At 35.1% G+C, this 15563-nt stretch overlaps 2 protein-coding genes across 2 annotated transcripts; one reads left to right on the forward strand and one right to left on the reverse strand.

Moving 5' to 3' along the window:
• The first annotated feature begins 8929 nt into the window (after positions 1–8929).
• On the forward strand, positions 8930–10867 carry LOC114758871 (taxadien-5-alpha-ol O-acetyltransferase-like). The gene has a single exon (XM_028947964.1). It carries the CDS (start codon positions 9240–9242, stop codon positions 10557–10559), a length of 1320 nt encoding a protein of 439 aa, XP_028803797.1. The 5' UTR covers positions 8930–9239; the 3' UTR covers positions 10560–10867.
• Positions 10868–14009: 3142 nt separating this feature from the next.
• LOC114758872 (LOB domain-containing protein 21) lies at positions 14010–14791 on the reverse strand. The gene has a single exon (XM_028947965.1). The coding sequence runs from the start codon at positions 14726–14728 to the stop codon at positions 14165–14167; it is 564 nt and encodes a 187-aa protein (XP_028803798.1). The 5' UTR covers positions 14729–14791; the 3' UTR covers positions 14010–14164.
• Positions 14792–15563: the final 772 nt, after the last annotated feature.

A 15563-nucleotide genomic window follows, 5' to 3' on the forward strand; every position in this document is an offset into this window, starting at 1 on the left:
ACTGAGAAGAATAAGAGGCACACAAAGTGTATGCGTGTCTCTATATTATTAATTCATAAGTGTTAATGGAGCAGTTGCTCTGAGAATAGCATGTGCAAATGTCAGGGCATCCACTTCATTCCCTGTTGTCTATATATGTTCTCCCTAGAGTTTTTATATGTTACCTCCAATTCTAACTATAAAAACTAGTTGACTAATTAAAAAAGATTAAGAAAATAAATTAAGTTAGTTATTTATAATAAATAGGCGTTATCTTTCTTAAAATATCCTTGCTAATCAAGTTTATTAGCTAAAATTATCATTATTAGAGGGATTAGCTTGAGAAAAAAATATATAAATATGAGAGACAAAGTGGATTAGGGGTCTTATAATTAAGACCAAAATAAAAGTCAAACAAGATTTTATATTAAAAATCAGAAGTAGTATGTCATATACTTACGGTGATGAGTAAAAGTTTTTAGGAAGAATTTAATTCTGAAAGAAAGACTAGTTTATTAGAAGTAAAAAAATCTCTTCACTTATAAGCTGCACAATCTCTTGCCCCTACATTTAATGCATGATGCTTTAAGAAAGAGATAAGACTGAGGAGAACACGGAGAAAACATAGTAATCTTCTCTACTTAATTATATTTATTTTGATACATATATGAAAAAAGCATGTTACTAAAAAGAATGACTAAATATTGACAATAATATTTACATGCAAGTGTAGTGGGTTACATGCTTCTTTTTCTCTCTCGTTTGGGATAATTTTGGAAAACACATTTTCTTCCCAAAATCTCTCAATTCATTTTCCTTACTCCTCTTTATGTTTTTTCTTCCTATTCAAACTCAGAAAATTTCGTTTTCACCCTCTTTTTTTTCCCCTCGTAAGCCTACTTTTCCCTTCATCAGACACAGACGAGTTTCCCTTTTTTGGTGGGTCATTTTCTGCTCCCCTCCGCAGTGTCCCTGGGAAGGGGGGGGGGAGCTCCCAACTAAAATTTCAGCAATGTATTATCCGATGCACATTGGGCCAGATTATGATCATTAGTGGGCCTGATATCGAAATTATGCAACTGCAAATTAACGTAAAGCCCAATAGATTAGGGGCTAAATTCGTCTGGATCTTCCTTTTCTTTTTTAACCCCCTGAATGATCGCTGATTTTTCTCAACTGCTTACTCCTCGGCTCACCTGTTTGACTTCCTTCTTTTCTTTTCTTTTTTTATCATTTTAAATTATTGAACTCATTTGGGCTTAAAAAAACAAATTTTAACACCAAAGTGTTAAGAAAATTAAATAAAGAGAACAAAGTGATCATCCAACAATACTCCCCCCACCCCCTTTTGTCCCTCTCATTCCCATAAGTCCCAGACGGGCATAATATTAAATTAGGTAAAATATTGAGAAATTAGGTGCTAGTGAAGCGGGCAGAGTATTATCGAGGGCAGCTATGCAATTGAAAACACGAGAGTCTAAGAACAGCGAACCTCTAATTACATTTTTAAACAAATATATAGAAAGCCTAGCTCATACATTATTGCATACCAAAATCCAGGATCAGTTTTATCTTTTGACTTCAACAAAGTGAGAAAGTGAATCCTTATTACCTGACGTTAGAAAGAGGAATCGACAGTAGAGGAGTTGATGTAACCCACAGGTTGAACAGGAAAAAAGGTCGAAAAAAGTAACTAACAAAGTAGTAATAATATAATGTACTTAATACACCTTTTTTGAAAAAGAAAAACTATATAACTTCTAAAAAGTTCACATATGTGCCTAATAATCCGGTTGCAGTAAAATGAAAATATATGGATTATCCTGCTTCGTAAGTTATGCTTCCAATATATATATATATATATATATATATTTGGAATTTTTGAACTTGTGTTGGTTTGTGATAAAGGAGATAATTATGTAAAATAATAGTTACTTAGATTTAAGAACATGACTCAGCCATTACCTAAACAAAAGTTAAAACAAGCACCTATTAACAATTTTACATGGATTAAGCAATTTACTTAAAATCAGTTAAAACTTTTAAATGAGAATTTCAAAATTGCCGGCAATATATCTCATTAGCTAAAGAATTAAGGTTGTTTAGTTGTTTGGAAAATTATAGTATTACGTCTGGTTCTTAATATAAAAGTTAGTTAATTAATTTGAGTATATTAAAGAAATTAGTTAAGTTAGTTATTTGTAATAAATAAATGTTACCTTTGCTAAAATATCCTTGCCAATTAAGTATATTAGCGCCTAGAACTATTATTACTATAGGACTATCTTAAAAAAAAAAGAATAAATATGAGAGACAAAGTAGATTAAGATCTTATATTTAAGATCAAATTAAAAATCAAATTGGTTTTTATATTAAGGATTGGAGGTAGTATTATTTAATTAATGAATATCAAATTAAAAAAACATTATGGGCAAATCAATATTTTAGATAAAAGAACTTATGATGTCTAGGGTTACAGTGGAATTATTTATAATGAGAACCGAAATGAGTAGTATAGAGAAAGTATTTGGATAGATTGGCTTGTGCCAAAATCATGATTTTGAAAGAAAAATGAATTCTGAAAATTTATTGATTTGGATTTGTTCTTTTCAAAAACCATCATTTTCTCTCCAGATCGATTCATGGTTTTGGAAGACATCAAAATCTGCCCAAAGCAGACATCCTTGATGTGAAATCTTTTGCACACATATAGATATAGATTCGTTCTTGTCACAAAGGGCTTACACACACTGTTAAGAATCTTTTTGGTTTCTTGATTAATAATGATGAATATATGTAAACCTAAGTTTGAATATATGTATGATCTGATATGATATAGAAATCTTGTCAAGTTGAAATTGGTTAATCTGGCTTTTATCATCTTTTAGTGAAAGATGTGTGATATGGGGAAGGAAGGCTAAAGGAGCACGAAAGAATAATAAATTAAAGCAGATATACATCAGGCCACCAAAGCTTTTTACATGCACATATCCATCAATTTCCGCAATCCAATAAGATTTTGTTCCCTTTTTGTTTGTGCTTATTCTATCTCATCTTTAGCCAGATTCAAACCTTAAACAGATCGATACATCACAATATCATCTTAATTTATATCCTAAAAATGGAAATACTAAAGGGTGTATATAAAAGTTTGCACCTATAACCAATTTGCCATTTCATTAGTACTAGTCTTCTTTAATTTTCAATCACAACTTTAAGAATTTTGTCTATTTGTGGTTATAATTAATTAAGGTCTACATGATGGTCTCTTTATTTTCTTTACATGGAATTAAACCAGATGTTAAAATTATCAAGAAAGATATATATGTGCATAAAAAAGAAATGTCTATATATATATATATATATATATAAACTAACGTAACTGGGCTTAGTATTAGTGGTAAAAATTATTATTGTTAAAATAAAAGTCTCGAGTTAATAATTTTCGAATTCAACCTAGCTAATAATATTAGATATCATTATATATAGGTGATAGGTGATGAGACACTAATAAGTGGTCTAATTTCACTGATCTTCCTGAAAGAATAATATTTTAATGCTTATTATTCCAGCCCTCCAGAAAATATACAAAAACAGAATTCATTTCAGTGCCTCCGCATATAAAATATATGATACATTACTCCTCCTATTCTTAATGAATTACCTATTTAACTAATTTGATAATACTTTTTCTAAATTCTTATGTAGAATGGTTTTTAAGTTCAGTTACTATTATAAGAGAACTAACCATCTTACCGAGTGAGTATTAATAGAGGGTATTTAAGTGACTGATAAATTTGCGAGATAGGTGTTACACTTAGAGTTAAAACCATCTTTTCAATTAAATCATATGTTAAGGATCAAAGAAGTAACAATTTATGTCAAAGTTGACAAAATACATAACAAAAGTATACATTCTCAAACAAAATCAAATACTAAAAATAACAAATATTCAGACAGGGATGGAAGGAGGGATGAAAATACTATTGGAAAAATGGGTAAAAAATCCATATTTAAAATATTAATTAGTAAAAAGGACCTAATATATTTTTACGCATAACAAATATCGATATTTTACAGAATTTCAGACATAAAAAAATATACTGGTACTCCAATTTAAGTTATTTTAACAATTAAATTCTCTAAACAACAATTTTTTTAAGGGATTTTTCCTATAATATTCCATGATAAAAGAAAAATAAAAAAGTGCGGGTGAGGTGACTGGGAAAGAAGAGAATAAGGTAGAGTAGTCCAAGAGAACGTGGAAGAGAATTATTTGGGCAGGGTTAGGAGGAATCGTGAGAACAAACAAGGACCTGCCATGAGCATGCTTGAGCCCTGATTCACTGTTTCAAACATCTCAAAAGCCATTTTTATTCTTTCTTTTCTTCCTTTAATTTCCTTCTCTTTATATATTTCTATCAACCTGTACCATTCCTTCATAAGTAGCTAGTCAGCTTATGTTCATTCATTGAATCAAATCAAATCAAACTTAAAAAAAGACATCTCTTTTCGCTTTCCACAGTTCCCCCTTTTTGACAAATTCACTATCTTCTGAGCTCACCTATTCCTCTCTACATAGCTTCTCTGACCTTTTACCTTTCGCAACGTGAACGGTTATACCCACAAATTAAATACACACCTCCCTCCCAAATAAGGAACCACTTACTTGTTGACCATTGTCCATTGATGTACTTAATTATTCAGAAATTAAATCAGTGTGCTTCGCTATCCAGAAAACAAAATGGAAGAAAAACAGGGTGTTTTCATGACCAAAAAAATGAAGAGTCTTGACAAAATTAATCTGCATGTTCTTACACTTTCACGTGATTTTAACAAAGTTTGTACTGTTTTTTTTCCCTTCTTATCAGATTCTTATTGTTTCACCTAATTTTTAATCAAAGCTCTGTAATTATTTTTCCCTTTTAACAATCACTGGAAATTATTGGGATCAAATTAGAAACTAAATAAAACTATAAAAACTTAATACGAAATAAAAAAATATAAGAACCTGATTAAAATTAGATAGACTACCGGTACAACATATAAAAAAAATTACGTGTTAAGAATAAGGTAAAATTATAAGAACTTGTTGATTCATTTTCCTTAAATTTTTTAAATTCATTTATGCGCAATAGTCGTCCCTGGGAGTTTATCGTTCCAAACCAAACCTCAAACATTAAGGACTGGCTCTTTTTTTTTTTAAGTATAAAAAAATTTAGGTGAGATGGGCCTCACAAACTCATCAAGACTAAAACATGTCTTTAAATTCAGAAAGAGCTTGGAGGGTTACTTACATATTGCTCACTAATAACATCCTCATATTGGTAGTAAAATTCAAATTCACAACCTTATAGATTATGAGCTGACTTTTTATTAACCGGGCTAATTCTTGTTAGTATGTTAAGGACGGGCTTGTTTTGCCACGTGTGGGAGATGGGTTCATGACTTTACTCCTTTTTGGGGAATTAAAAAAAGGTTGAAAATGATTATATCTTCAAAGTATCATATTTTGTGAAAAGTATGCTTAAGTGAATTTTATATTTCCGTTCACCGGAAAAAAATTATGATTCCTTGACAAAGCCAAAGGAAAAAATATTGTGTTTTTCTTGTGCGGACTAATGACGATAACAATGGTCATCACATTTGACCCGCCTAAAGTAGATTTGACAAATAATTAGATCGTCGGTGTTTTTTTTTATAACTTATGAATATGTTTTTCTGATTCTTAATATAAGATATATTTAACTAATTTAATTAGATTAAATAATTTACTTAATTATAAAAAATATGATTTTTTTTCAAAATACTATAATTATCTTCTTTAATATCCCCACTATATCTCCTATTTGATCATAGTTGATTGAGTATTAATAGGGGTAATTTAGAAAAAAATTGATAAATATAAAAATTAGGTCTTATATTTAGGACCAAAATCAATTTGATAATTAAGTTCTATATTAATGACTATAGGAGTATCATTTCAAAATAAATCAAACTGTTGAAGATTTTTAAAAAAGAATACTGCACTCAAGTTTACCCTTCATTTGCTGATCTAAAATGATAACTTTGATTAATTATTTAAGGAGACTAATCATGGTTTCCTTAAAGCATAAGGCGCCACTTAAAGCTAGGGATTACACTAAATTCCGTCTGCTTGTTTGTTTTTGCGTGTGTGTTTTAAATGTACGAAACTACGAATTACAAAACCGGACTTCAATTCTGTAGAAGCCAATTATTTCCTCAAGCTCGCTAGAAAGTTCAGCATGTAAATAACTGAAATAGAAGCGTTCATGTTCATCCTTTTTGCAATCTTCACGTGGGGTAAATGTTTCATACACCCAAACACAAACATGAAAAATTAAGGACAAAATAGATAATGCTTTGGGCAAATATTAGTCAAAATTAAAATTAGGCATATTTTATGTGTATTATATATTGCAGAGGGTTTGAAATGAATTGTGCATATTATATATTAATTGTTCCTTTCTTTATTACTTGCTTTGATTACAGAAAAAAAAAATGCAAATCTTCACATCACGCCTATTCTACGGAAGCATGATCCATATGAGTGACTATTATAATGAACAAGAGGCAAAAATAAGTGCTAAACTGATGGAGAAAATAATTAATGTATCCCCTAATCTGCGGGTAGCATCATATAAGTGTCCATTATTTTAGATACTCTTTAAAATAAGGTTGTGTTTGGTAAAAAGCATTGAAAATGAGGAATTGGGATTAGGATTACAATTGAAAAAATCTATTAAGAGAGTGTTTAGTATAAGAGATTATTTGATATGTGGGATTAGCTAAAGCCATGTATGTGTGATTGGAGAATACCATGAAGGGAAATGGTATTCCCCAATCCCATCTTTATAGGTTTGCCTAATCTCATATAACAAACAATTACTCGTGTTAAGTATTACTTTAATGATTTTTTTCAATTGCAGTCACTATCTCAATCTCTCATTTTCAATGCTTCGTACCAAATGGAACCTAAGTGTCATATTAAGTACTCCTCCGGTCCTTAATATATAACCCAATTCTTGAGTTAGTTTTGGTCCTAAATATAAGACCCATTTTTCATGTTTATCAATTTTCTCTAAATTATTCATATGGATACTCTCTCGACCATAATCAAGTAGAAGGGGGAGATGAGATATTAAGAAAGATGATTATGGTGTTTTAGGAAAAATGTGTCACTTTTCTTATAATTAACTAACTTCTTTAATCTAATCAAATTAGTTAAATAGGTCTTATATTAAGGACCGGAAGAGTATCACCTTTAAGAATACTGTTGCCGTTCTGTTGTGTGTGTGTGAAATTGGCTATAAAATTCATATAAACAGTTTCATAAATCATAAATATTAACGTATGATACGTAAACCCTTTTAATTTCGCAATTCTATAGTTAAATTAGGCTTCGTAATCTAATTTTTAGTCTTTACTTTTCGAGTTAATTAATATACATAGAAGAAATGATGTAATTGTATTAAAAAAAATTAAACCATATCCACCAAAATTATGAAATAACTTTTCTTTGCCATCTACTACTATAAAATAACAAATCAATAACGAAGGAGAGTCACATTACGACATCATTCACAAATAATTAATGAATATTCCTTTTTCCAGCATCCTTTTTAATATATTTTATATTAAGTTAACGCCAACAATATTTTAAATATGAGATCACTTTATGGCTAGTGTGTCACCAAGCTTGGCTTGCCATCAGCATCTTTAATTTCAGTGAAGTCTAAATTAAGAAGACGGGCATACTTAAGAATTAAATAAATAAATAATAATCTCTCTTTTATATAGCACGTACAAAAAAAAAATCTAAGTTTTAAAATGAAATTATCAATAACATGTGTGTGTGTGTGTAAACCCTCTCCAGTTATAATCCGGCCTTCCAATATACGCTTTTGTGAGCCATAAGCGAGAAGAGTCTAGAAGGACAACAATATTCCCCTACCTAAATACCTAATTATTAATTATATGGTCCAACTTCTGTACTTGCTATTTATATTATTCCCTGAATTGTCTCTTGTTTTTTTAGATTGATGAGATTTGTTAGCATCGAATAATCAAGGAAACAAAACGTATCGATTATGTTGCACAATCGCTTTGAACTTTTTTTTGTAAAAATTGTGTTAGAATTTCACCCAAAAAAAAAGAAAGTTAAATATAAAGTTGTGACTCAATAACTAGATAATAATTGAACAAACTATATATGAAAATAAGTGAAGCAAAAATTCATATTATAATATCAAGTGACACGAGTTGTTACATGATTTGCAATGGACCACTCACCAATATAAAAGGAAACAGACAGCATTGATCTTTTCCCCGAAAAAAGAAAACAGTTTGGTTCATAAGATGAGGTGATCATGAAGTAATAAGCTTATAAGCTTGTCTAACAGGGAGTTAAAAATAATTTAAGGTCTCTGAAGTCTGACTAGTGGAATATCAATGGGCATCCAATTTGGTGATGACATAACCAGTTCAGTGGAATGAGAATTTCTGATGCATACAGCTCGTCACTTAACAACACAGACCAATCACATATGTAATTAAACTAGATAAAATGAGTTATCACCATCATCATTGTATAATATGAGAACAAAAAAGAAAAGAGGGTGACAAAATGTGTAGGAAGATAAAGACGAAGAAAACAGAAGTCCCACTGGGAAATAATGGTCGATCGTAATCATGCCAAGGAACCACACAACTGTACATGCTAACCTAACAGAAGAGCAATGCCTTTCAACTTTTGTATTTTAATGTTCTCTCTGAGTGCATTAATAAGGACATGTAGCCGACAAATGTCAAACCACCACGTCCCTTCCCTTTCCCCTCCAAATAATCACCACAAACTCAAAGCACGATTATTATTATCATCATATCGCCGAGTTTAGGGGCTACGTACAGATTTCAGATTGGATCCATACACTTTAGACATATGTGTGCACCATCACAGTCTCGCCCAGCAGACTCTTCATCCTGAACCCCAGCTGTTTTTATTTTATTCATTTCTTTCTCAAAAAGCGATGCCCGGGGAATCTCGGCACAAATCTTTCACAGATAACACACAGTCACATAAAAAGATACACATGGGGTCCCCCCCTTCTCTCCCTCCATTTTTAGTCTCCTCTCATCCCTTTCACCACTACAGTTTGTTTCTTCTTCTTCTTCTTCAATCTCTGCCTCGCCTTCCAAAACCAGCACTGTTCACATTCTGAACTCATTATCACGCAGCTATGGGAAGCTCTCTTCGTGTCAGGGAAGTTGTGGTTGTAGCCCCTTCTGCCTCAACCCCTTCCGATGTTCTTCAGCTCTCTGCTCTCGATTCGCAGCTCTTTCTTCGCTTCACCATTGAGTATCTCTTGTTATTCCGCTCATGTCCTGGCTTGGACCTCGCTGCTACATCGGCTGCTCTGAAATCAGCATTGGCTCGGGCTTTGGTTCCTTATTACCCTCTCGCCGGCAGGGTCAGGGCCAGGCATGATGGGTCCTGTCTTGAGGTGGTGTGTCGAGCTCAAGGTGCGCTTTTCATCGAGGCCTTTACTGATCGTTTTTCGCTCGGCGATTTCCAGGATAAGGCCCCCAAAACGGTGACCCAGTGGAGAAAATTCCTGTCCTTCCCCGTCGCCGACGTTCTCAAGGGATCGCCTCCTCTGGTGGTTCAGCTTACGTGGCTCAGAGACGGTTCCGCCGCCGTTGGCATTGGGATCAATCATTGTATTTGCGACGGTATAGGAAGCGCCGATTTTCTCAACCATTTCGCCGAGTTAGCGAGATCCTCTGTCCTCGCCGACCCACTGAAACCCGCACTCAAACCCGTTTGGGATCGCCACCTCCTTACTTCACCATCTATGAACACGACTGAGGCCACGAACACAACGATCCTCCCAGAGTTCAACCGAGTTCCTGATCTCTGCGGGTTCATGACTCGGGTTTCGAGCGACCTGAAGCCAACCTCCATTACCTTCGACAAGAGTCACCTGGACCAGCTTAAGAGCATCGCCCTCGACACGAGTCGACTGGGCGAGTCGTCGTTCACGTCCTTCGAGGTCCTCGCGGCTCATGTGTGGAGGAGCTGGGCCAGAGCATTGAACTTCCCGGCGAACCAAACACTGAAGCTGTTGTTCAGCATCAACGTGCGGAACCGGTTAAAACCGGGTCTGCCCGACGGGTACTACGGGAACGCGTTCGTGCTGGGGTGTGCTCAGAGCAGCGCGAAGGAACTGGAGGAGAAGGGAATCGGATACGGGTCGGGCTTGGTGAAGAAGGCGAAGGAGAGAGTGGACAACGATTACGTGAGGAGGGTAGTTGAGCTGGTGTCCGAGTCGAGAGCGTGTCCTGACTCAGTGGGGGTTCTAATAGTGTCTCAGTGGTCAAGGCTGGGGCTGGACAGAGTTGACTTTGGGATGGGGAAGCCGATGAATGTGGGGCCCATATGCTGCGACAGGTACTGTTTGTTTCTGCCGGTGAAGGATCAGAGCGATGCCGTGAAGGTGATGGTGGCCGTCCCTACCTCCGCCGTTGACGATTATATCCATTCCCTCACACTGCACTAACGAGAACCCACTAATTAAATACCCTTTGACTTTGTTTTTTCACCTTCTTTTTTGTCATTTTAAATAAAAATCAATCACAGAACCAACACAATTTGATTTCAAATTCCTCTTTCATAGTAATTTTGTCCAATCACCAGTTCCGACATGGACATCGATGCTCTGGGGGGAATGAACATGACATAAGGCAGACTCATCAGTGATCAGGCTCTGCTTTGTCTGTTTCTGTAATTATAGTATGAGAACCAAAATATGAATGAAAATCATGGCTAGCTTTAATGAAATAATTGATGGGTCTAAAAAAAGGGAAAGAGAGAAAAGATTCTGGTTAGATTTTTTTGCGAGGAGATATTGAAGTATGAGATCAGATTGTGTGAGCATATTCTCAATTTTTTCGTGATCATTCTATTCTGCACCGTTCAGAATGATAACGTGGGGCACCGGAAAAGAGTACGAGTTTGCTTTGTTCAGAAATTTGATTTTTGGTTTTTTTGGGACCAGCTTTGTTCAGAAATTTGACAATCGAGAGAAAAGAATAATAATAATAATAATAAAGAACCACAGATTTATTCTTATAAGTATATACTATTTTAATTCCACGTGACGTTACGCCAAAATGATTCACTATGTTTTATAAGATAAGATTTGTAAGGATTCTTCAAACCAAATAGTAACCTGAAAATTCAAAAGCAAAACCAAATCTTGCTGTGGCAATCGATTGTTGTCACATCAGTTGCTTTATTCTGGCTCTTCACGCATGAACATATATATTTTGGTGAACAAAATGAGTATTAAATTGGGTTAGCATCGTACCATTAATTAATTAGGTGAATAAAGTGTTGGGGATAAATTTAACACATATAATAGAAAAAGAGTGAGAGATGATATGGGTAGAATGATTTTGTTGAATTCATTTAAAAAAAAATGTAATCAAAAGAATATGATAGTACTGAATGATAATAATAATAAAAGAAAAAACATCAAATATATTTTTTTTCCCAAAAGAAATTTCTTTGACGCAAAGCAAGATCAGTTCTCCCAAAGATGAGGAATAAAGCCTTTGGGTTTATCTCACGCAAAATGAGCCCATGACTTTGAAAGGATCAGCCCATTTAACTTCAGTGATGCAATCAGGGTAGGCGGAGGTTGTGGAATGTGAGCCTTTCAATTGAAAAGGACTGACTGGTCACCAAACGCAGAGTCACTTGTCCAAGAGCAATCCAAGTCCTCAAAGCCCATACTCGCAGTTTCAGTAGAAAAAAATTGCTCCCTCCAATATCTAATTTGTGAGAATTAATTAAAAAAATACTTAAATTAATTTACTTATATTTATTATTTATTACGTCAAATTCTTCGATTACATATGGCCATTTGTTCTATATTTTCTCATTAATGGGAGCAATTATGTTGGAGGTACTATCGGATAGTAAGCATAAACACCTCTTTCAACAAAGATTCGAACATTGGCTCATCATCCATATAGAATTATTATTAAATGATATTAAATGTTAATATTTTAAAAACTAAACACATGATAATGTGTAACTAGAGAACTTAATATGATGTATATAAACAACTTGACTTAAGTATTGTTTTAGATTAAATTATTTATTTCTAAAAAAATGTATGTTAATTTTCTTAAAATATTTCTTTAATAAAGGAAGAAAATTATTAATTTTTAAAAAATGTATTGAGTTGTTAAATCCCACGAAATAACGTTTTCGCAGGATTGGTCGGATTTTCGTTTTTCCTATTTTCAAAAAGGAACATTCGCATCCGCTGTTACTCAGTTAGAATACCGGCAGGTACCCAATCCAACTACAGTGCTAAATATCGTTGCGGAGGTGACGTCACAATTGGCGGCAAACCCCCATTGGCTTCAGTGCAAGAACAGGATCTAAGGCCCCTCCCTCCAATTGGCTTTTCTATGGCCGTCTCGATTCTCTGATCCCACCCCAAGTAACCCACCACCAGCACTTTGACCGTGATCTGAAATCCTCCCTAGCCCCACTCGATCTGAGGTGGTGGGGAAGATGATGACCATGATTTTGGGCATTCGTGAGAGATTTTTTTAACTTAGTCTTCTCTATCTACAAGTGATTAACTCCGCCGTCTCTAGCATCTGAATTTAAATATAGTATGAGAGGAAGGAAAACGTTAACTGCTCACTCTGTGTCTGATTATTCTAAATCCAGTGTTCTCCTAATCTCTGCTTGCGAGAGCCCTCCCTGCGTCAGCAACAGCTTGTAATTTTGGAAACCTCCGTCGTCGTTTCATGAATTCCAAGCTCGTTGTCAAGTCAGCCTCAAAGCCAGTGATCTTCAAGTGATGTAGTTGTCCAATACACTAACGTCGTTATTTTACTTTTATTACTTTCTTTGATATTTCTGCCATTATTTATTTTGTTTTCAGCTTTTCTTTTTCCGGTTCATATTAAGCCAGGGCGTTAACAGGTATTGTGATAGCTGGACTTGAGCTCAGACGCTGTTCATCACTGCCAGTTGTTATCTGATTGTTGGCCAAAAAAGGGAAGAAAAATCTGGCACTAAACCTCGTTCTCGAAAAAGCCCTTTTTTTTGGGGGCGGATATTTTTCAATTCAACTAACAACTACTGTTAAGAACTGTGAGAGATAAAATTTAAAGATTTTTCAAGCGTATTCAGAAACGCAGAGGTACTGTAGACCAGTCCATGAATGGTCCTCCATGACACGATGGAGATATCGTTTTTAATTCCTCTAGGAACCTATATATCTCATTGCCAGTTGAGAAACACACCACAACAGTATCAAACATGCGAGGTTTTTTTCACATCAGAACAGCGCCAAACAAACGCATATGGTTCTTGAAATAGTGAAATCACCAGAGGCGAAGAGATGCAGGTTTGTTTTGTATGAGAAAGGGAAGAGTAGGGGGTATAATTAGGTGGAGTAGGAGAGGGAGGGAGGGGGGTCTTAGGATTCCCCAGGAGACGATAAAGTATAACGGCCACAAGTGGGGTTGAGGAGGGAGTACTTGGGGGTGTGAAAATCATAATGGGGTGCTCCGTGTTTCGTTGAACAGTACTGTCAGATCCACTATGAGTCGCAGCAATGCCTCACAGATAAGTAGGCCTCCATTTATTAGTTGTGTTGCTTTCTTTGTACTGATTCATGTCTCTCACTCTCTCTCCATCGCAATGAATGCCCACCACCCTCTGCCCTCCATCCCCATTACCTCACTGCTCACTTTCTCTCAAGACTTTTCAGTTTCACACTTTTGAATTCAACCCACATTCCTTACCTCACACGCCCTGGAGACGCCTCTCTCCTTAACCCAAAACACAAAACAACTCCTGCCTCGGAATAATTCTTATCAAAGAAGCGGCGGACTCCGAAAATAAAATATAGAATGAACTGAAACAGACACTCAGACAAAGTAATTAATAATGAATTCTTAGGTTCAGAGTACTTTCATTCATTCATTGATTCCCAAGGAGTTTTTATTTATATCATCATGATCAGCACACACACATATATAACAGAGTCCCCTGTTCTTGATTTTCTCGAATCCGGCAATCCAGAACAAACCACAATCACAGGGGGGAATCACGGGGAACGAACATCAAAATTCAGAATATATATGGGGCTTGAAAAAAATCATCCACCATATCATGTCGGCTCGATAACTGAACCTGAGACGAGGAGAAGCCATCGTCGACGTCGCAGCAAGAGGAAGAAGAGTCGGGGAAGGGGGGCAAACCCACGTGAGCAGGGAAGGCATCGTCGATGGAAGAAGAGGGGAAGTTAATGAAGGCGTCGGAGGCGGCGGCGGAGGCGGAAGAATAACGAGCGAGACGAGCCCGAGCGATGGCGAGGTCATGCTGGAGCTCCACCATCTTGGTCTGCAACAGAGCGATAGCGCCAATGCATCCATAAACAGGGTCTTTCAGCCTGGCGTCGGCCTCATAGGCGAGCGAGTTGACGGTGTCCTCGCGCTGCTCCTCGGGGACCTCGAAGAGGATCTTGCTGACATTGCTGGCGCCGAAGACCTTGTGGACTTTGGCGAATTTCTTGCACTCGTCGGAGCGGAAGTAGGGGGCGAAGATGCAGGTGGGGGTGCAGCGTCGCTTGAGGAGCTTGCAGGCAGCGCAGGAAGAACTGGAACGGGGCTCATAGCCCTTCATGCTCTTCATGGTATCCGCTTCACTTCCCTATCTCTAAATGCTAAATGCTATGCCTATGAGAGCTATCTATCCTATCTTCAACTGCTCCTTCCATAAATATATGCTCCGCTCCTGTCTTTTCACTCCCACGATTATAATATTTTCCTTAAAATGTTACCCCAGGTTTATTTTCTTTTTCATAATAATAAATAAATACGAGTATATAATTTTTTTTTTCCTTTCTTTCTAATACTACTAATATAAAATGATATTGATTCATGTCTTAATTATAAGATTTTATTTATCATTTATAAATTAGATCTTATAATTAGAACAGGAGATAGTAAAATTTAACATGCTTAGATACAAATGCTCTTGTGTGTGGAAATATTATGAGAAAAAAAAATAATATGAGATGAGAATGAGGTCTTGTGCTTAAATTTTTTTTTTTTTATTCCATCAGTTTCAAGCATTGACCTTCTTATCCGCAAAATTCAAACTTATATGCATTGCTTAAGAAAAATCCAACCATTTTCACTTCACTTATCCACCATTATTTGTACTTTTCACTGTAAGTTTAGTTAGCACCTTCTATGCTTAATATAACAAAGAGACTAATAACTAATTTGAGAGTTTTAAAAAAATCGATTAAGTTAATTATTTTTTGATGATAGATATTGTTTTTTTTAACATATCCATATTAATCATATGTATTTAAATTATAATTTGATGGAAACCCCTTAACATGTAGTATAATTATTAGAAGAACTATTTTGAAAAAAAAATAATAGATAAAACGAGTCGTAGTCTTATGTTTAAAATTAAGTTGAATATCCAACTAACTGTGTGTGATCTCTTTTATGAC

Source organism: Neltuma alba, unplaced genomic scaffold (assembly GCF_004799145.2).
Source record: "Neltuma alba isolate B1F8T4 unplaced genomic scaffold, ASM479914v2 tig00010760_pilon, whole genome shotgun sequence".
Classification (NCBI taxonomy): Eukaryota; Viridiplantae; Streptophyta; class Magnoliopsida; order Fabales; family Fabaceae; genus Neltuma; species Neltuma alba.